Genomic DNA, 22,061 nt, shown 5'->3' with positions numbered 1-22,061 from the left:
CATCCCCAGCCCAAGGCTCCCTTTCAGGCCTAATCCTGTACCTCCACCCTCCAGACCACATGACCATGGCTGTGACATGTTGTGGTACCATTTATTGAGCACCTACTATGTGCTAGACCTCGTGCTGGTACTTGATATGCCTTTCTCATTGAATCTCATCAATAATTCTGAGAGGAAGGTGCTATTATTACCTCCATTTTGCAGGTAAGGTATTGAGGTTACAAAACTTAACTTGTTGAGATCACACAGTTGGTAAATGGCAGAGACCAGTGGTTAATCTGAGCTTTATTACTATTCTCTTCTGTCTTCCATGAAAATGTTGTTTGGTGCCTTGACTTGGAAAAGATCCAGAGAAAGATGGGCTGATTCAGAAACTACTTGAAAGGCGGACTCTGCCCACATAACCTGCTTTCTTCTAGAGCAGGTTCAGGTGTTGCTTTAAATTCATCACAAGGCCTCTGGTTTGTGACTCCTCTCAAGGCTTCCAATGAGCACTAGAAAAACTTGGATCTGTCAGACTGCTCCTGTAACTGGCACCTGGCCTCCATTGGACAAGCCCCATCCTGGCTGACAGCCACCCCCGGGGTCAGGCTGGAGTGGGAAGAAAACACACCCGGGTTGGGTAAGAGGAAGAGCAGCACATCAGCACCCCAGAGCTCCATGGTGGGGCCCATGTAGAAGGTGCAGCACGCTTCTGCCAGACATAACTTCTTACCCCAAAATCATTTCAGGCAGGAGTTGGGGTAAGACAGTAGGCACAGGGCAGGAACTTGAGAATCCTGGAGACCCCGGTTGGACTCCCGGCTCTGCTCTGTGCTCAAGTCAATCAGCCTCCTGCCTCAGTTAACCCTTGCATAAAACTGCAATCATGAAACCCACCTCACCATTATTCTTGTGAAGGTTAAATAAGATAAGGCATGCAAGGCACTTATTAGCACAAGAGCAGGCATGCAGTAACAGCAATGATGACTTTATATGCATTGCCTTATTTAATATTCTGGTGAGTACATTTACTGAAGCAGAGGAAGGTGAAATTATTTCCTCAAAGTCACTCGCTAGGAGGGAGCGGATCGGTATCCCAAAGCTCACGCCCTGGCACCACTCCCTGCCTCCTCAGTCAATGTCAGTTGTTGTTATTGTCCAGGTCATTGCTGTTATAGGTTCCCTCTCAGGTAGCTGCAGTGGAAACTAATAATGAAGGATAAACCACGGTAAGTTCTCTCCAGGATGGCTGGAGAGGATGAGTGATTTCAGCAACAATTTCCTACCATTGCTCTCAGTGAGGAAAAGTTAAACTGAAAATCTAAAATGAACCACTGTGAGTCAGTCTCAGCCCTGGTGAGGTTACCCTCCCTCAATGCCACCAAGGGCAGGCCTGCCAGGGGATGACTTGTGTTTGGAATTATGAACTGAAAAGAATAAAGAAATCACCACAGAAAACTAGAAGAAAGATCACCAAATGGAAAGAAAGAGATCCCAGGTAACAGGCTGGGCCCTGGACACTAACTTGTAGCAGAAATTTGCATTGTGCTTATAGAACCGACAGAGATTCCCATCGTCGGGGGGTGTGGCACAGAAGAAGATGGACGGCGACAGGTTGTATCGGCCAATCTTGCAGAATTCATCAGTTTCTCGGGGAGCACCAGGCTCAATGGCAACGCGATCACCTGAAGAGGAAAACAAAGATGGTGTCTTGTCCAAGAGTGGAAGTAGAGGCTGCCTGTCCTTGGCCTGGTTCTGTTATCCAAACTTTGAAATCAAGAGCAGAGGCAGGATGCTACGAAGGCCTGCATGCTCATGCACTGATGCCAGATGGGAGAATCCAGCCTAATGGTCCACCCTCCTCCCTGGGGATGCAGGGTACCCAAGGCAAGCCCAGTCATTAGTGCTTCCGAAGGAAACATGGATGCAGCACAGACTCACACTCTGGAAGAAAAGGACCAGCCCACTTCTCCACAGACAAGTCTGGCCTGGCCTTTTTCCAGCTCCTGCAACCAGCCAACCAGCTCTCCAGCTCCACAGCCCCTCCCCAGCTTGGGAAGCACAGAACCAGTCTCATCTCTAAGTCAAGCCAACTCCAGTTCCCATCCTGAGATGCTGCAAAAGAGGTAGCTAGTGCATGGAGCCTGCAGACATTTTTTTCTTCACTTGTTTTGAAAATATGGGACCAGACCTTTTAAAGACAAGAGCTATAATTATGGCATGTTTTATGTTCAGACTGGTTGTGTTTAGACAATAACTAGGAGTCAACCAATTCCTGGTTAGCAAAACTGCCAAGGCTGATGACATGTGGAGGCCTCAGACTGGTACAGCAGAGTAACATTCAAGGATTGTGAATGGCTGGCTCAATCGTACTTCTAATCTATGTTTCACTACCTGATTGGAAACCCAGCCTGAGGATTGCTCTCTAACTGGTTTTTTCCCCTACTTTTTTCTTATGAAAATTTCCAAATATACACCACAAAACAACAAGGTGGCATTGTCCTGCTTTAGAGATGAGGAAGCAGAAGCTCAGGTGGTCACAGAGTTATAAGCTGTGTGTTGCTTTGCCTCCCACTGATTTGTCACCCCTTTTCCCCTGGGTGAGGGAGCCGCCAAAGATTACTCAAAGCCCATCTCTTCTGAGCAGTGAGAAGCCCCAAAAAGGGGTTAATCTCCAGAAACCCTCAAGATAGAGGCATTCCTTCCATTTGGGAAATTAACCATGAATTGGGGTTCTCTTCCTGCATTTATTCTCCAGACCAGGAAGTTACAGGAAGAGAACATAGGTGGGGTTTTTGCTAAGTACAGTTTAACAAGTTTAACAATAGAAGCTGGTAACATTCAGTAAGACAGGCAAGGTCACATTCCATAATGCAACTTGCAACAAAAGCTTGATTTTAGCAAACATTCTCTTCTTACAGCAATTTCCCAATATCTTTACATATCAATCAGTAACCTGTCTGTCTTTGAGCCAGCAACCTTGCTATGTTACAATTCTTTATCTTACAACAGAGACTATATAGCATGGGGAAATTTTCCTGTCCTTTGCAAGGTCAATATTTGAAACTGCAAGGCTTTGGAAAACCAGGCCCTGTAAAATACATTTGCTTTGTGCATACTCCACAGCTGTGGAGGTCTGACTGTCTGCTCTTCTCGGTAGTGGTGGAGTTAAGCTATTTTTTTTATAAGTCATTTTGTGTTTAAGGAATCTACAGAGGGCTGGCTCATTAGCTCACTTGGTTAGAGAGTGGTGGTGATAACACCAAGGTCAAGGGTTCAGATTCCCTCACCAGCCAGCTGCCAAAAAAAATTAAAAAGAAATAAAAGTACCCACAGAATAGTGCAGAGTCCTGGTACACAGTTAGCACTTATTAAAAGTAGTAGTAGTGATGGTGATAGTAGTAGTAGTAATATAAAAAAGTAGTACTTCTTTTTATTGTGTTTGTCATTGTTATAATAATTACCTGAGTGGGTATTATTGTAGAAGAAGTTCAAAATTTAAGATAGATTGCCAGATTGTATATAAATTAAAAATACTTCCTTGCCTTAACAAATACCCAATGAGTAGTTTTCTTCTTTCCAAATTAGTTAAATAGAATTTTAAATTAAAAGTTATCATATGAAACACTTTAAATTAAAATTTCATATCCTAAAAGAAAAAGTACCCACAGAAATCTCTCTGACCACTAAAATGTGTTCGTGTCCCTGTACATGTCTCTTCCTTCTATTTCCTCTGACTCAACTTTCTCCACCGTTCAATGAACTTTCTGCAAATTATGCCTCTGCCATAATTTAATAGGATGAAGTCTTCAACCCAGCATTCAGAATCCTCCATAATCAGGTAAAGTTTTATATTATTCAGTTGTACCTTCTATATTATTACATCATAATAATAAAACAATTCACAGTTGTACAGTGCTTTTTAAAGAGGGACTTTAATACATATTATGCATTTTTATCATCTCCACTAATTCCTTAACAAAGAACCTCTGCTCCAAGTAGTGTAGACTTATTAGCAACCCAGATATGTTACTCCTGCCTCTGTAATTTCATTATTCTGTTCCTGGTAACTGGAATATTAGCTTCTGACCTCTTATCTAACTCAAAATCCTTCTCAAGTCTCAAGATGTTGGGCAACCAAATGGTTCTGAGCACTTGCTCGAGAGTCAGAAAGACCGGGGCAGGGGGGTGCATCCCAGCTCTGTGACTAACTAGCGTTGTGACCCTGGGCAATAACCAAGCTGCAATTTCTTCATCTGTTAATGAGGAAAATAATGCCTGTCTCACAGAGTTGTCTCAAGAATGAAATAAAGAATTATATGTAAGTGTTTAACTTGAAGACTAACAAATAGCAAATCAATAAAAACTAGCCACTTCTTATCATCATTACCATTAAATGTCCAACTCACAGACCTGTCTCCATAAATCTTCTTTAACCACCTCTGCCCGTAACAAATGCCCTTTCTTTGAACTCCTAGAGCCTATTCTTTCCCACACCTGATTGCACACTACAGCCTTGTCTCTAATTATTGGTATTGATGTAGGTCCTGATGTCTGGTCTCCCCAACTAGATCTAAGCATCCAAGAACCACATCTTATATATATATATATATATATATATATATATATAATCTCAAAGCACCTGGCACAAGACTGGACCCATTGTAGATACTAACTAAGCACGTGTTATAACTTACATTTAGAGAACCCCACTCCTTGTTATAACTCATATTTAGAGACCTCGTCCCACAGGTAGGAACCAATCATCAGTGGCTATTGGGAACTATGAACCTTCCACTTCAGTATAACCCTGCAACAGCACAGGAGCTCTCTCAGCTTCCACCAATGATGAATGGAGGTCCTGACAACATTCCCAATCAAGACCTAACTTCTTCAGAGTTGGTCAGTCCCTCTCCGTGTGGCTGGGCCTAGAGAGCCTTATAACTAACCCAGGATGGCACCTCCTGATAACCTCCACCTTCCCCCAAATAATCTGACATCATCTGCAAGCTGTGCAGTGGCCTTATTAGCAAGGTAAGGTTAAAGCCAACAGCTGACTTTGCCAAGACAGCTTGGATTTAACTCACTGTGTGGGAAACAACATAGTGTGCCACAACTGAGAATTCCTCACTCTAGGAGCATGAATTAAGCAAATCTAGAAAAAATATTGGAGGTTTCCCATTATCCAATAAAAGTTAAAGACTGATTCCAAAGCCCTGGCTTTCAGCATATGGAGGCACTTTGTGGTTCCTGTGTCTGAAATATTTTCTCTATCACTTTACCTGGCTTATTTCTTACTTGCCTTTAGGTATTGGATTACTTGTCCCTTTCTCAAATGAGCTAGAGGTAAAACACACCAATCACAATCTGCATTCTTCTCTGCGGCCCATATCACATTGTGACTAAGCAACTGTCTGTCTCAGGCCTGTCTTCCCTTATAGAAGGTAAGATCCATGCATGCAGGGATTAAGACTGTCTGTTCACTGCTGTGCCCCAGTGCTTAACAAAGGGGCTGGCCCAGAGAAAGCATGCACAAATATTTATGTTGAATGAGTATATAAATCAGTTAGCTGAAGGACTTTGCTGACCTGGTTTTAGGTGCTTTACCAGTGATCCCACTTTTACGACTGTTCCCGAAGCTTCATGCCCCAGCACCATTGGCTTTTTCACAACAAAATCAGCAATTCGACCATGCTGCCAGTAGTGGACATCTGAGCCGCAGATTCCAACAGAATGCATTTTCAGCAGCACCTCTGATAACAGAAAGGAGAAGGAGAAAACCAATGAGGAAGAGGACAACTCCTCTATCACTGACGTGCCCAGTGATTTCCTGCTGGACAGGGGAAAAGGCTGGGTTTCCAAGGTCAGGCACAAAATTTAAACCACAGAAAACAAGCTAAACAGCAACTGTGATTAAGTCTCACAAGGCAAAAAAGCTTCCACAGAGCAAATTAACTGCATGTAATGGCTAATTTTGTGTGTCAACTTAGCTAGGCTATGGTGTCCAGTTGTTCGGTCAAAACACCAGTTTAGATGTTTCTGTAAAGGTATTTTTTAGATGTGATTAACATTTAAATCAATAGACTTTGAGTAAAGCAGATTACCCTCCATAAAGTGGGTGGGCCTCACCCAATCAGTTTGAAGGTCTTAGAAGCAAAGGTTTCCTAAAGGAGATTGCAAATCTCCTCAAGATTGCAACACAGAAACTCTGAGTTTTCAGTCTCCCTGGCCTGCAGATTTGGGACTCAACACCACATTAGCTCTTACCTGAATTTCCAGACTGCAGGCCCGCCCCACAATTACATGAGCCAATTCCTTAAAATAAATCAATCTCTCTCTCTCCACACACACACATCCTATTTGTTCTGTTTTTCTGGAGAACCCTGACCAATACACTGCATAAACAAGGTATTATTAGTAGGAGAAAATGTACCACCACTTAAGAGAACAAACTATTTTCCAGGAGATAATTGTTTCCAGACTAATACGCTATGCCTGATCTTTATCTATTCATAAGAATGAGTCTGGCAGAATCTCAGCTTGGCAACACTTTGTGAACTATCAGGCTGAGTTCTTCAGGCCTGTTGTTCTTTTTAAAGGTGCAGCTTCATTTAAACCATCTGAAGATTTCAACTGGCATTTCCCCTTCAAGCATTTGAATAAAGTAAGATTTGGTGGTATTGTTGTCAGTCTTCCAAGTTTAAAATAATGATGTTACTGAGCTCCTTTGCTGAGATAAGTACTAAAGGATTACTGGCCTAGTCTGACTGAGATGATCACATTACAAATATCTCCCTGAGAAAAAAGTCTGCCTTAGAAAGACAGAGACACAGGCTGGCCAGTTAGCTCACTTGATTAGAGCATCAAGGGTTCAGATCTCCTCACCGACCAGTCACCAAAAAAAAAAAGAGACCCAAAAGCTCTGTTATGAATTCAGATGTCTCACACACTGCCCTTGCCACAAACCACCAGCGAGCCACCAGGTGTGGCTCTGCAGAACTTTCTCACTCCTTGGTTTTGGTGAACAGAGTAAGAGATGGCAGGGTGAATTCTGAGATCAAAGGTAGGGAAAATTGATTTTAATTAGGAAAACTATCTCGGAGTTTCCTCTCTCGAAATTGCCAATTTGTAGTAAGACATTAGATTTGACTTGCTAGAAGAAATTGCCAATTTGTAGTAAGACATTAGATTTGACTTGCTAGAAGTCTCACTGAAATGTACTATCTTTTCCCCTTCCAATTCAAGGGCAGCAAGAGATAAGTAAGAGCAGAATGCTGCTTCTGAAGAAAAGCTGTACCAGCATCCTTTGGGTACAAGATAGTCCTTGTTTGACCACCTCCAGAATCAACACCTACTTTTCAGGACACAGTGAGGTGCCTCTTTCACTTCTCCGAACATGTTTTCCTGGTGAAAATGCTTAACCCTAAATATACATTACTTGCTAAACACTGATAGGACAGTTATAATCTATCTAGTCTGTATTCTTATCACTTAAAAGTCAATAGCCCAACTGACCTCTGAGTAACAAAGCCCTGGAGCCACCGGGAGGGCTGCCTTTAATCTGATCTTCATGAGGAAGCTTGGGGTGTGGTGGGGCAGGGTGGGGAAGGACATTCCTAACTCATCAGGCACAGAAAGGGGACCTGAGTTGACTGGGTAAGGGAGGGGGAGGATTAACTATCAAGAGACACTTGCCCATCACCCCCAGCCTCACCTCAGGGTCCTGCAGATTATGAAGTAGGACTCCAGGGATGGGAGGGACGGGAAAGCTGTCAGTAGAGATCTGCCCAACCCAACACAGCAGCATAACCTCCTCAGATATAGACGCCACCCCAGGTATCAGCGTGTCAGCTCAGCCCTGCAGGATCATCTAGTGAGACGCCTGGGAGGAGTGGAGTAAAGGTGGCGGGACCTACCCCCGCATGCTCACCTACTTTCTTTGCTTGGTTGATTAGGGCAGGGGACAAGCCTCCTGCTCCCACTGGACAGAAGGCCCTGGGCTGTCCCACTCTTGGTAACTGGCCTTCCTGGGGAATGAGGGAGGGCTGGCACAATGCTTCCTTGCTAATTAAAAGATTAAGGTCTTGGGCTGGCCGGTTAGCTCAGCTGGTTACAGCCTGGTGCTGATAACACCGAGGTCCAGGGTTCGATCCCTGTACTGGCCAGCTGCCAAAAAAGAAAAAAGATTAAGTTATATAGACTCACTCCTGGGCTAGCCAGTTAGCTCACTTGGGAGAGCATGGTGCTGATAACACTAGGGTGAAGGGTTCAGATCCCTGTACTGGCCAGCTGTCAAAAAAAGGGGGGGCGGGGTTGGGGTAGGGAGAAAATAGACTCTCTTTCAAAGTTTGGGTTAGAGCTAGAACATGACTTGGCAGCCCCAGTAGCAGCTATGGTGGATAGGATACTCTTATTAGGTCAAAAGAGGAACAATTCTGCCTTTGGTCCATACACTTTACATCAAAAATTCTCTGGAACAAGTCAGCAGTCTGATATGGTAATACTTCTGGTTCTATCACTGTTTCTTTTATTTCACGTAGCAGCCAAGATAAACCTACCTCCACCCACCCCCACCACCACCACTGCCATACTGTGGATAATGGTCTAGGTTCTCAGCCTAACAAAAGCATAGTTTTCTAATGGAGGCAAAAGTAATAAACAGTAGGAAATGGGGGGTAAAGGAGCAATGCACATATGTCTCCAAGGTAAACAAAAGGAACAATAAAATATAAGTCAAGTTTCCCAAGGACCTACCATTTGGGCCTGGTTCAGGCACAGGATAGTTCTCCTAAAAGAAACAAAATAGAAAAAGTCACTTAGCATGCATGATAACTTCACCTTACAAACATTTTCTGTTTTTAAAAATTAAAATGGAGGCCGGCCCGTGGCTCACTCGGTAGAGTGTGGTGCTGATAACACCAAGGCCACGGGTTCGGATCCTATATAGGGATGGCCGGTTTGCTCACTGGCTGAGCGTGGTGCTGACAACACCAAGCCAAGGGTTGAGATCCCCTTACCGGTCATCTTTTAAAAAAAAAAAATTAAAATGGAAATTCACTTAAATATTTCTTTTTGGTATTAACACAAGCTCAGACTGTACTGCTGCTGGGTGCATGCCTGAAGGGTACACTGCATGGCATGCAGGGAAAGCCTGCCTAGCTCTCCAACACTTTTCTGAATAACAGAGCAACTGACCGAGACAAAGGCATGCACAACATACAGAGGACTACACTAGTGACATGTCACTGGGTGGGATAAAGTTCTAAAGCCGGGTTCCCTCCCTGGGTAACTGCCAATTGCCCCCACAAGCCCAAGGCCCAATCCCAGGGTGGGTAAGAACTACAGGCCCAGGAAGAGCTGTCTAATTTCTGGCCTCATCTCACTCGCAGGTGGGACTTGCTCAGTAGCTACACACACCCTCAGGCAGAAAGGATCTTTGGGCTGCTTCTAGGTCTCTAGATCCTCCTTCCCTCTTGGAAAAACTCTTTCTTAGATACAGATTTGTTTGGAATACAAACTCCTACAGGGAAAGAATGATGGCATTTCTGGTAGTTGCACACAAGGGCTTTTCTCTCTAAACAGGTGTGAGAAGAGCAGACTGATGCCTGATCCTCTCTTCCAAAACCTCCATGTAGAGTTTTAGGAGCCCCACGGGAACACATAGGACCTGCATTCTGGCCACTCTCACAGGTTCAAAAAGCAATCTGAACTATTCTGGCGTTCACAGCTAGTAGTAGCAGCAGCAGCAGTAGAGAAGTAGTAGTAGTCATAGTAATATTGGTTTACTAAGCTTTTTCCCCCCATTGCCAACTGTGTAGGAAAGTCCTGGTGACAAGAAGGAAGGCCACTGAGTGGCCAAATTCAAGTGTTCATTTTATTAATTCTTTGAAGGCAGTCAAGAAAAGGAAGAAGGAATATAAAATGTTCACAACACCTGCTACGTGTGAAACAGTATGCTTGCTGGGCTTTATCCTCACCACAACCCACAATTTATAGATGAGAAACCTGAGGCTGGGAACTTAAATAACTTGGTCAAGATCATACCACCAGAGAGTGGATGAATCAGGGTCAGCCTAGGTGTATCCGTCTCCAAGCCTGCTTCCACTGTAGTCCCCTGCAACCCCAAGATAGACTATGTCTTCTCTCCTTTGGATGTGATAAGAATGTTGGAGCTGAGCCCTATGCAGAGCGCTCTGGGAGGAGGCACTGCCCAAAGCTTGCCTCCTTCCAAAAGCTTCCCTGGCTGCTTTTACAGGCAACCCTGCAGCATCCAACACCACCATAGATCACTAGACAAAAGCTGCTCATTACTATCACTGTGCTCGGTGACCGGTGGCTTTTTGCTAACAAGATAATAAACACATTGATGCCAAAGACCTACCTCTTGCCTTCCATCTCTTCAGCACCAGGTACAGGCCTCAGCACCAAACCCAGGTGTTCATTCTTGTTAAATAACCACTCTCCAAAGCAGTGCTTCCACCTAGGGTCTGAGCTTCTCACTCATCTCAGATCACCAGCCCTATCTGCTGAAGAAGCTCAGTGCTAATTTGAACTCCTCATCTCCAGTGAAACAAAGCCTAAAGTGATCACGTTAATGCTGATTAGCTGACACTGATCAATGGCTTTTTATGCCAGGTACTGTGTGCTAAGTGCTTTACAGGCATCACCTCCTTTAATTCTCACAAAACCCCTAAGTGGTACATTGCATTATTATCCCATGTTCTATATGCTGAGACTGAGGAACTGGAAGATTTAGCAACCTTCCCGCAGTAACACTAAGGAAGTAAATAGTGGAACTGCATCCAAAGCAGCCTAATGTCAGGGAAAGGGACAGTATTTTTACCTCTTAATAACTTAAACTGGCTATATCTGGGAGGAAAGAAAGAAAGAAGAGAGGAAGGGAGGAAGGGAAGAAGGGAGGGAATCCATCTAGAAACGGCCACCTCAGGATAGCTATCTTCCTGAGAATAACCTCCCTCAGAGAAGTTGCTGGTCCTGCATGTGATATTATACAACATCAGGGACTGCTGTGCAAAGTTATATTTCTGTTATACTGGGTAAAATTTTAAACTGCAGGTTAAATTGAAACTAAAGACTATCATTATTGAAACCAAAGCCTTAATTTCAAACATGGAACAGTACCCCTACCCTCCTAAAGTCACTAGCAGGCAAATTCCCAGGCATTTAGAGACAATTCCACAGCACACTATTCATACCCTTGACTCCAGCCAGGCCAGGCCTGAACACCCCATTTCGGGGTAAAGAGGTGGTAAGATTCAAGCTCAGATCAACAGTCAGATACACTAAGTAGGCCCTGGGTCATTGGCGATTACTAGTGTAAACATTTACTCAAGCTAACAGAGTTGACTCTTACCACGCAGGCAAAGCTGCAGTGACTCTGCCAGACACTAGAGGGTGCTGTGCCAATAGCCTGGTTTTTCCTTAGCAGCAAAACATTTTACGGAGAAAAAATCTCTCTTCCAGGTGCACCAACTATCCTTTTCCATGCTTTCCTGCTGGCTCTAATCACCCTACCACTCAGGCTCATCTCCTGCCTCCCTTGTGCAGGAGGCATGCCTCTGAGCATAAGACAGTGTTAACATCTGTCCATGTTTGTCCTATGCACAGCTGTAGAGCCCACAATGTTTTAGAAAGTGCTCACAGCATGGTTACTAAAAACGCTTGCTTTTCATTTGTGGTTCCCCAGTATGACATTGGGTACCACTCTGTTAATCTCCTTTTCTGTCTCAGATTTCAGTGGTGATATTCTTTCCTTTATCCTATTTCTCATCTATCGAAGTTTCTTGGCTCCTCTGAGATCCTGAACTTTCGCTTTTACTCCCACAGCCCTTTTCTTCATTCCCAAAGGTTTTGTAACGTCAGACACATTCAAGGTTTCCTAAACAGAATTTATCTTTTTTTGCAAGTGATAGTAAAAGGGGAAGTAAAGAGGAGTTGAGTAACTCTTCTTTACTGTAGTTATGCCAATTTTCCAGCATTTTTCACTTCAAGTCAAAAATACATATTTAAATCACATACATATTCCCCCTTCTGTCCCCTTCAGTTCCTCCCACCCACCCACCTACCCCCACAGTAACTCAGGAAATACTTCAGGAAGTACTGTCTGTGGGAATATGGAATCATGTTACGTACCTCTCTCATCCTAAATGTTATCTTGCCTTTCCTAAATTTATTTTCTCAAATTAGCCTAAATATATTTCCTAAATATATCCTCATGGCCCCTTTTCCTCTACTTCCACCTGCACAACTGAGTTCACGCCCCCATCATGTCTTGCCTGGGTGGCAGTGAGGGCCTCAACACAAGAAACCCTCCTCCAGCCAGCGTGAATGGTACGGTGAAGAACTCGGACTCTGGAATTGCCTGACCATGTGCACCCAGGCTCCCTCTCCTCCCACCCCATGCTGTGTGACCTCGTAGTAGTTATGTAATCTCTTTGTACCCTAAATTCCCTCCTCTGCATAATGATAATCATAAAAGGGAGTGCCAGCTCATAGGAAATAAATTCACCTTTATTACAAAACAAAGAAAATTAAAGTTTTTTTTTCCATAACTAGCTCATGCTATGGTTGAACCAAATCTGGACAACCTTGTCCTTCTGAAAAGGGCAAAGTATGTTAAATAAAAATTATAGGAGGCCATTGTTTTGGAATAAACTCCTGCACCAGGTACCAACAGACCAGACTAAAAACCAAAATGGAGTCACTCATACTAAAGTTCCTCATCACCTCATCTTCTGACCTCTAAGAAATCAGGAGAGAGAGATAATAGCCGAATTTCCCAAACAGGCCAGTTTCAGTCAGCATGATGATAAAGTTCCCTCTGCTTTAATCCTTACCAAAAAAATAATAACAATAATAATAACCTAAAGCAACCTGACGTTAACCAGTCATTTTTCTACTGCTCTGTTCCCTGTTCCCGCCTCACCAGGGAAGTACGTTTGAAATGACGAATCCTTTTTGTTCTTCATCTCTGCTTTCTTCAGCCCTTTTCTGTCTGTAAAACCAATCTCCCTCTGCTCAGCTCATTAGAACACTTTTTATATTTTACAGAATGAAGTATTGCCCGATTAGAGAATCACAAATACGAGGGTACTTCAAAAAGTTCATAGAAAGATTTGAATTATCTTTTAATTCCATTTTTCCACAAACTTTTCTTTTTGGTGGCTGGCCAGTACAGGGATCTGAACCCTTGACCTTACTGTTACGTCACTCCCCAAATTTTTTGAAGTACCCTCATAAAGTCAAATATGACCTTTAAATTGTTGTCATTTTGTCTTTTCACAAGTACTTTGAAGTGTTTTGTGGAAAATTTATATTCCTGTTGTTTTCAAATCGATATTAAGAAAATTCAAGGGTTCAGATCCCCATACCAGCCAGCTGCACCTCCCCCCAAAAACTTTACTGCTCTTTAAAAAGCCTGGAATTTTAAAGAAAGTAGCATTCCAGCAGTTTTTAGGCTTGATCCTTTCAGTTGTAGAAAGAGTGTAAAGCCACCTCCACTGCCTTACAGTGAGGGCACAGGGAAGGCAGCTGGCATCACCTCCTCGGCAGCCCTGTGTGACCTGCTCACACCTGCCAGGCCTCCTATGAATCTGTGGGGCTCCCTGCACACCTACACAGAGCAGGAGACCCTATTCTTGCTTCCCTTCCCCCTCCATTTCCCTTTCCCTTGAGTACTAGAAGGGTGTTTTGAGAGTGGCAGGAAAATCCAAAGGTTTCCCAGTTGGCCATTTTGTTCTAGCTGCATTGGTCCTGGCAAACTTGGGGTCAAAGTAGAAAACTGAATCCTCTCCCAAAGTTCTCTCGGCTGGTCTCCAGCCCAGGCTTTCCCAGTTCCATCCAGCCTTAGCTCTGCTTTGATAATAATCTTTCTAAAATGTAAGTTCATTTAAAGTCCCCCGTGGCCCTGGAAAATCCTAAACCCCTCAAGTGGCAGCCACCAGCTCACCATCAACCAGGCAAAACTCACCCTGCACTCGCTCATCCCACCTTGCCTCACTGGCGCCATTTCTCCACGGGTTGATCCCTCTCCTTCAAGATCCCACATCAGGCAGGAAGTGAGGCATCTGGGATGACTTCTTAATTCCTGTGGGAAGACTTAGGCTTGGATGTGTTGGGATTTAGGTGTCTGGGAACATCCCGGTGGGGTGTCCAATAGGCTATTGTATTCCCAGGACCGGTGCTCAGGAGTCACCTCCCGCAAGATTTCCCTGTTCTTACCAGGCTGGGGAGGTGACTCCTTCCTCTCCCTCGCACTTCCCTGGCACCTAGCATTGAATCCACACCATAGTTAAAGGACTATTTAGTTTTCGGCACTGATAAATATGCAAAAATTTCCTCCTAATTCAAAATGTACAAACATAACCATACGTGAACTTATTAGGTGGTTCCTTATATTAAGCAAAAATAGGAAGTCTCTGAGCTTTGCTGGAAATATTAAGTGCTCACTATGTCAGGCCTATGTAATTGAATATTTACATGATTTTTTAAATCATTGAACTGAGTATCACCTTGTGAAATTTGATCATATTTTCCTCAGTAATTAATGTTCTTAGTATAAATCTGATTTTGGAAAAACTGCCAGCTTTAACAGCCACACTAAAAGACTTCTAAATGGGATGTCAATACTGTATATGTATGTGTATATATTTCTCCTCCTCCACTTCTTTGTCATGCAATTTTAAAAGAGAAATTCCACCCTCCCACCCACCCCATAATTCTAGTTTCTCCCCTAAGAATAGGGCTACTTTTTTGGTTAGTGTGCAGCCTTATAACACTAAAATCATGGGTTTGGATCCCCATACTGGCTAGCTGCCAAAAAAGGGGTAGGGGGGCTACTTTTATAGAATGTTAAAATCCTATTTGTGGTGCTGTTTACTGCTCCTGCTGCTTTTAGAGGAAAAAATGTTAGTTTTGTGCCTCTTGGCCTTTTACAAACAAAGGCACTGTCTTTTCATCATAGTTGGCAGAAATGGCAATATTTGCTGGATTTAATTTCCTGTTTTGAATTTGAAGTAGTTTATCTGGTTTAGGTTTGGATTTGTTGTAGAAACATAATTAAGATAAAGGGAAAGGTGGTATTTCTTTGGATTATTTGCTACTACCTAAATTCCCTTTTTCTGAAGGAGTTTTAGATTCTATTTTGTCTCAGGTGCCTCTGACTGACAAGCCTAATTTCGACATTAAAGGGTTAAGTAGCCTGCATCTACTCACTCCAGATAATCTCCAGATTTAATCCAGTTGCTCATTAATGACAGTGCCCTTTAATTTAATCATAGAGAAGCAGGTAACCCTGTCAGCTGGTGGCAAAACTAACCAGGGAAAGCGACATGATGCCCAGGACCATCTGAGCTGCTGGTGTTTATGCACCTCATTACATAATCCCTTTCTTCTCACCCCAAAATCCTAATAGTATACAAACGGCAAGGAGGGGATATTTTGAATGTGTTGTATTCTGGATCTATTTTTTAAAATACTATTATTCCTTGGAGCCATTTGTTAAAAAATAACAAAAGGATTAAAATAAAGAAAATAAAAATATTATTATGAAAGCAACTCTTTTGATCTAGGGTATAATACATTTTCTCAAAGAGCAAAAACTCTAGAAATATCTTCATGGAACCCTGATTAATGTTTAGAGGGGAGGCAGATCCATTATTTTCTCTATGCTTTATAATTAAAAAACATCAAGCCATCATTCCTTTTATTTTTTTTTTCTTTTTGAAAGATGACCGGTAAGGGGATCTTAACCTTCGACTTGGTGTTATCAGCACCACACTCTCCCAAGTGAGCCACGGGCTGGCACCTCAAGCCATCATTCTAAAATGATTATTTTCCCCTGAACTTGTCATCTTCTCATAAAACAAAAATCTGACTACATTCCCTCCACAGTGTTCAGTTCCCCAGAAGGGGAGCTGTTTTCTTCCCGTTTTTCTCCCTGTCCACATGCTCATGCCTGAAATCTGGAAGAGCTGGTTTTCAGGAATAAGCAAATAAGCAAGATAAAGTTCACTCAGGATGGTGGATAAGCTCTTACTGATTTGTGATGCAGTACTTATAGAAATTGGGAGGAACGTTTAGAAATGTTTATAGCATTTTGACACTGCTGCAACGTCCAAATGGAGCGATGCAAACGTTATCAGTCCGTGGCTGATTGAAAATAAAAATAAAATTGGTCATCACGGATATTTCATGAAGTGATGCGTTATCAAGTACCCAGCACTCGCCAGGCACTCAACATGTTAATTCCCCTCACTTCCTTAACATTCAAGGGACCCTCACAACATTAAAAACACAAGCCATCCCCCATCCCACATCACCAAACATAGCTTCTGTGGGGAAAAATTAATTCAACTGTTTTATTGCTCAACTTCATGAACCAGTAATTCATTTCCTAATTAAAAGCAACCTCTGAATTTCTCAAGACTGATCAAAGAAGCATAAAGTAATTAAACGGTAAATACAGTTGAATACAAGATAATTGCCTGGGCCCACATTGGCTAAGAATTGTCAATATGGTTGAAGGTCTTGATCTTTATCCATCTCTTTTTATGCTGAGATGGTTTGTGTCCAGTTCTCATGGGCTCTGGCCCCCTGCTTAACTCAACAGTTAGCACGTAGCACCAACACTGTGCTGGATGCTGTGCTGGGCCTTTCACATGCACAATCCCCTTGAATCCTCACACAACCAACAATGAGTCCCCATTTCACAGATGGGGAAATTGAAGCCAAAAATAATTTGTCGAGTCATACAACTAGCAGCAGTAAAATTGGGACTAAACCCCACTCTGGCCCCTACCCTGACTTGTGACCTTATTGTTTCCATGTAAAGAGGACCTCAGAGAGGTGGCACTGTCTGCTGATGCTTCCTTATGCATCACCTCAGTCACTTCTCTCTCTGGCTCCCTTGAAGTCCCAAACCTTCCTTATTTAAAACAAGAGAGAAGGGAGCTGGCCGGTTAGTGCAGTTGGTTATAGCAAGATGTTAACACCAAGGTCAAGGGTCAATATAAGGGAGAAAAGTGAAGGTCCTTATGTCTCAGCTTTTTGTTTTGTTTTCATGTTATAAAAGAAAACCACCAGTCTGTCAGTGTGTATGTCTCTCTCTCCGACCTACCACCCAATATACAAACACTCCCTCCCTTGCTGTGGTTGAGGTGATCACTGTCTAGTAGGGGAGGAGTTTAATTTTTTGTTCTCTGCAGCCACAGCATCAAGAAAGAGAATCATGCCTTTTCCACAGGCAAGAGGGAGACTGGGTGTTAGGTTTCCTTCCTGCCAGTCAGGGGACAAATAAAGTGGCCCAGGTCTTATTTTCCCACAGAACCACTGCCCTGGACGCTGGCTGGTTCCTAGCTTTACCTGAAGCAAGAAGGCAGTACTGGGAAGGGTTGAGCCCTTGCTTCCTGCTTCTAGTTTTAGGAATGGGCACTTCCCCAAACAACTTCTTCATACCAGTTTGATCAGCAGACCCTGCCCTGGGTCCACCCAAACAGGCCACCGCCTGCTGCGCCTCAATTCCCTACCCAGCCAGGAGTGGAAGGGTTTTTTATCTGTGCTTTGGTGATCTTCTATCAAAAGGAGAAAACATTCCAATTCTTCCCCCTTCTCCCTTATCTCTTTGGTAATTCATATCCAACCTAGCCCTTCTTTTATTTTTTCAAATGCAACTACTGACTTTTATTAGGGTTTCATTTTAGTCCTCCCACACAGAAAAAAAAACAGGTCATTTTCCCTCAAAGCTTCCCCAGGGCCATTTCTCCCTGTTGCTATTTCTGGTATACTACTGGCACTACCATCCCCGACTCCACAAACCACTGAACCTATTTACCTTAAGGAAGGGGTGGAGGGGCAGAGATAACTTACTGGAGGTTCTGGGGGTAGACTGTGCCTGGGAAGGAGTGGTAAGGACTCAGAGGTCTGTGTGGGGTTGCAGGTGTCCCTGAGGCAGCACAGGCCTCCCCAGTTTGTCTTCTCTGGTGACAGCTTTTCCTGCCCCTTCCCCTCCAGTTGTTGGGGCTTTCTCCAGTGTAATATCCTCCACTTCTTTCCTTCTCACTCTACACGTTCCACTCAGCCCAGGCAAGCTCAGGCATCTACAATTTCCCAATAGGGCACTATTTGGGACAAGATAATTCTCTGTTGCACAGGAAAGTGCTATGAACTGCCAGTTGTTCCCCCTCAGTCATTGTGACAACCAATTACCCCTGACACATTTCCAAATGCCAGTGGTGGGGGGCGGGGGGGGGGGGCTGCAGTACTGCTCAGTAGAGAAACAAATGACTCCTGAATCTACATCTCCAGTCCAGATAGCATCCTTGCACTCCAGACCTCTGCATCCAAGGGAATTTCTCAAAGCCACCTTGTGTTCTGCCCCAGAGACATCTTAAACTCAAATTTTCAAACCTGATCTCATCATTTTAATCTTCTGTTAAATGACCCTAGGGGGGGGGGGGGGGGGGGGGGGCTGCAGTACTGCTCAGTAGAGAAACAAATGACTCCTGAATCTACATCTCCAGTCCAGATAGCATCCTTGCACTCCAGACCTCTGCATCCAAGGGAATTTCTCAAAGCCACCTTGTGTTCTGCCCCAGAGACATCTTAAACTCAAATTTTCAAACCTGATCTCATCATTTTAATCTTCTGTTAAATGACCCTAACACCTCCCACACTCAAACTGAACCTGGGAGTCCTCCTGAATCCACCCCTAAACCCTTTTACCCAGTTAGTGTACCAGTCCCACAACCACAGGTGAACTTCTGTAGCCCATAATATCTTCTAGAGCCTTTAGGATACAGCCACCCCAAGCACACCCCTCCAATCTAGTCAGAGCGGGTTCTAATGCAAAGCTGATGAGATCAATTCTAAGGTGAGCTCCCCCCCACCTCTAATCTTCAGGGCTTTGTCTACAGAGCCATGATAAAGAGAGGTAGTTGGCCCGAGCAGTCGAAGAGTTTAGGAGTTAAGGCAGATATAACCCCCATCCCAGGCCTTTGCTCTCTGCGGCCTCCATCAAAGCTCTCATACTCTGTGGTAATTGTTTACTTCATCTGCCTGTCTCCTTGGGAAGCTTGGGTGCAGGGGTTGTGTTCTCCTCCTCTCTGGGCTCCCAGGCCAGAGCTTGGCATGGCAGGAATCCTCTCATCTAGCAAACGTTTGTAGAATGAAGGATTGAGTTTGAAATCACTCTGTAAGCTGTGCAGAGCTATACCGCTTTCCCTTCTCCATAATACTATCTGGCATTTGTAGCAATAGACACTAAGAATGTCACTTTAATTCAGGACCTTGGGTGGAGGCTCTAAAGGTGAGTGGAAAGAGCACTAGAATGGGAGTCCGAACGTCTGAGTTCTGGTCTTGGCTGTGTTAACTAACCAAGACTATCACCTTGGGTATGGCACTTTCTTCAATTGAGGAAATAGAGAGCTGGCTGGGAACAAGGGTTTTTAGCCTGGGGTCCACAGATCACTAGAGGGTCTATACAGGGGATTAAAGGAAACCCTTAAACAATCTGAAATTCTTGCCAAACTCAGTCTGTTTGAATTCCGTGAGACCACATATTCTTAAACAGTTAAGAACTGTTAATCTGAATAATCTGAGTCTCTCTAATTTAGATCCTCGTGCATGTTCTTTGAGAGGAAGGAGGTGCAGGGGAGCAGAAGAGATGGCTGGCACCTGTCCCATATACCCACTCCCATCCCAACCCATCTGAGATGGACTTTGTCAAGGAAGCCCTGGCATGACCACAGGACTGACTCAACAGCTCCCTGAAATTTGGCCCCAGGAGCCAGGGGGCAGATGGCAAGGTCTGAGGAGGAGATGGAGGAGACATACAGAACGCTCCTAAAGGGACAGGGAAGCCAAATGAGAAAGGAAAATGGCTGGAAAGTGTGGAAAAAGGGAGATAAAGGAATAAGGAGCTTTAGAGATTTGGGGATTTTCAAGATCCAGAAGTCTGGCTCAGGCAAGGGGAACGCCAGGAGCCCTGGAGATGGAGGCCTGGACTGGAAGAAGCCGGCATTTTAGGTTCTACCAGTTCCAAGCAAGGGTGACTAAATATAAGTTCCACTGTTTCTAAGTGTCCTTTGGCCCCCCTTTCTTTACTGCACTGTCTGCCCAGGGGAGAAGTCCAGGACAGGCCCTAATTCAGGCAGCCTCCCTAGTATCTCTTCTGAAAAGTGCAAGAACAAGTTCGATTATGAATCTGCAGCTGGCAAAGGAAGCAGAAGGCTTCAATCGGTTTGCAACCGTTCTAGGCGACGCCACGTGCTGGCCACAGGGATAGGTTCCGGGAGGCACACGACCAGATCCCTGTCCTTAGCAACAACCGCTGAGCGCTACCCCACCCCCACCCCCAGAGATCCGAGCGGCCAGGGCGCGCCAGGTGCAGAGCCGGCTCGGGCGGGAACTGGGCAGACAGGCCCGCGGCTGGACTCAGAGAGGAGTGAGGCGGGGTCGGGTAGGCTCCCCACCCTCCTTCGCGTTTTACCAGGCGCAGGTCCCCGGGGCCGTGCACCACCAGAGAGAGGTTCTCAGGCTTGGCCGCGGCTGCCATGTCGCTCCCTCGCTCCCGGGTGGAAGCTGGAGTCCGCAGGACGCGTGGTCGCTCTGGTCGCGGCCCCGCCGAGGGTCCTGGCCAGGGATCTGGAGGCTGGGCCTGGGCTAGGCGGCGTGCTCCGGGCCAGGGCGGAGCTTCCTCGCCCGTGACAGCCGAGGCGGGGCTAGCGTGGAGGGGTGGGGCTGCCCTGATCCCTCTCGACCCCTGCCCTCGGAGGATAGGGGCGGGGGCTGGGAGGGGCGCAGCCCCCGCACCGCCTCCTCCTGCAGCGTGCTGTTTCTGTCTGCCTCACATCTAAGCATACAGAACTGCCCTGAAAGTCCTGCGGGGTAAGAAGCCACCAGACCAGCGTTCTCCAGCTTTAGCTGCAGGAGAATGGGGACGGGGAAGGTGGGAAGTTGTTGAGAATGCAGATTCTCAGGACCAGTATAGAGATTCTGATACAGTAAATCTAGGTATGAGGTGAGGCCGAGGGGCTGTATTTTTAGCAGTGAGAATGCTGAGGCTGCGGTGTACATTTTGAGAAACAGGCGCTACACTGAGGTAGAGTCCGTGTTAGCCCCGTGTCCCCAGTATCCTGCAAAGGGCCTGGCATAAGCAGGAGTGAATGAATGAATTGGTGCATCATCCCATGGGCCTGAGGCATCAGTATAAAGAAGCTGTGGAATGGAATTTGTGAGCCCCTTCTAACCGGCTCTGCTGCTTCTACTGGAAGCAGGGTTTCTGCCAAATTCTTCTTTCGAGCCTCTCACCTCTGAGAAACACAGTGCGGTTTTACTCTCTGGGAATGGAGCTGCCCTCTCCACAGGCCTAACTATAAGGGCCCCTCCCTCCTTTGAGGACAGCCTCAGGGTTTCATTCCCTACAGCCTCTACCCCTCCCCGCCAGCCACTCTATGGTCTTCCTACCTCCTCCAAGAGACTTTCCTCACGTCCCCAGTCCCTGTGGTGCTTACTGCATGCCCAACGTATGGGACACAGCCTGTACTTTCACTGGAAACCTCCCCCCTTCACCAAATGTACTGCAAGTCCACTGAGGGCAATGCCTCATCTCTTAACCAGAACATGGTAAATGGTGCTTACTGCATGCCCAACGTATGGGACACAGCCTGTACTTTCACTGGAAACCTCCCCCCTTCACCAAATGTACTGCAAGTCCACTGAGGGCAATGCCTCATCTCTTAACCAGAACATGGTAAAGTTTTCTGAACAGAGAGAGAGAGAGAGTGTGTGTGTGTGTGTGTGTGTGTGTGTGTGTGTGCGTGCGCGCGCGCGTGCATGCGCGCACGTGTGTGTGTGCAGGGTTGGGAGGTGCTATGGTCTGAATAGTTTGTCCCCTGCAAAGCTCATGTGGAAGTTTGATCGCCAGTGTGGCAGTGTTGAGAGGTGGGGCCTTTGGGAAGTGATTAGATAGTGAGGGCTATGCTCTCCTGAATGGATTAATGGGTTAATGGATGAGTGGGTTATCATGGGAGGGGCACTGGGACACTGGTAGCTTTAGAAGG

At 45.1% G+C, this 22,061-nt stretch overlaps 1 protein-coding gene across 1 annotated transcript in view; it reads right to left on the bottom strand.

The window, feature by feature from the left end:
* SORD (sorbitol dehydrogenase) overlaps positions 1-20,623 on the bottom strand; it is a 34,473-nt gene extending 13,850 nt beyond the window's left edge. The window contains exons 1-4 of the mRNA XM_008583092.1: positions 20,489-20,623; positions 8,737-8,770; positions 5,571-5,735; positions 1,508-1,667 (exon numbers count right to left, since the gene is read on the bottom strand). Coding sequence (XP_008581314.1) covers positions 1,508-1,667; positions 5,571-5,735; positions 8,737-8,770; positions 20,489-20,554 — 425 coding nt within the window. The 5' untranslated portion in view covers positions 20,555-20,623. The remainder of the gene's footprint in view (positions 1-1,507; positions 1,668-5,570; positions 5,736-8,736; positions 8,771-20,488) is intronic.
* Between the last annotated feature and the right edge of the window lie 1,438 nt (positions 20,624-22,061).

Source organism: Galeopterus variegatus, unplaced genomic scaffold, assembly GCF_000696425.1.
Source record: "Galeopterus variegatus unplaced genomic scaffold, G_variegatus-3.0.2 Scaffold2829, whole genome shotgun sequence".
NCBI lineage: Eukaryota > Metazoa > Chordata > Mammalia > Dermoptera > Cynocephalidae > Galeopterus > Galeopterus variegatus.
Note: the sequence above shows the minus strand (reverse complement) of the source record. Positions and strands in the feature narration are given on the sequence as shown.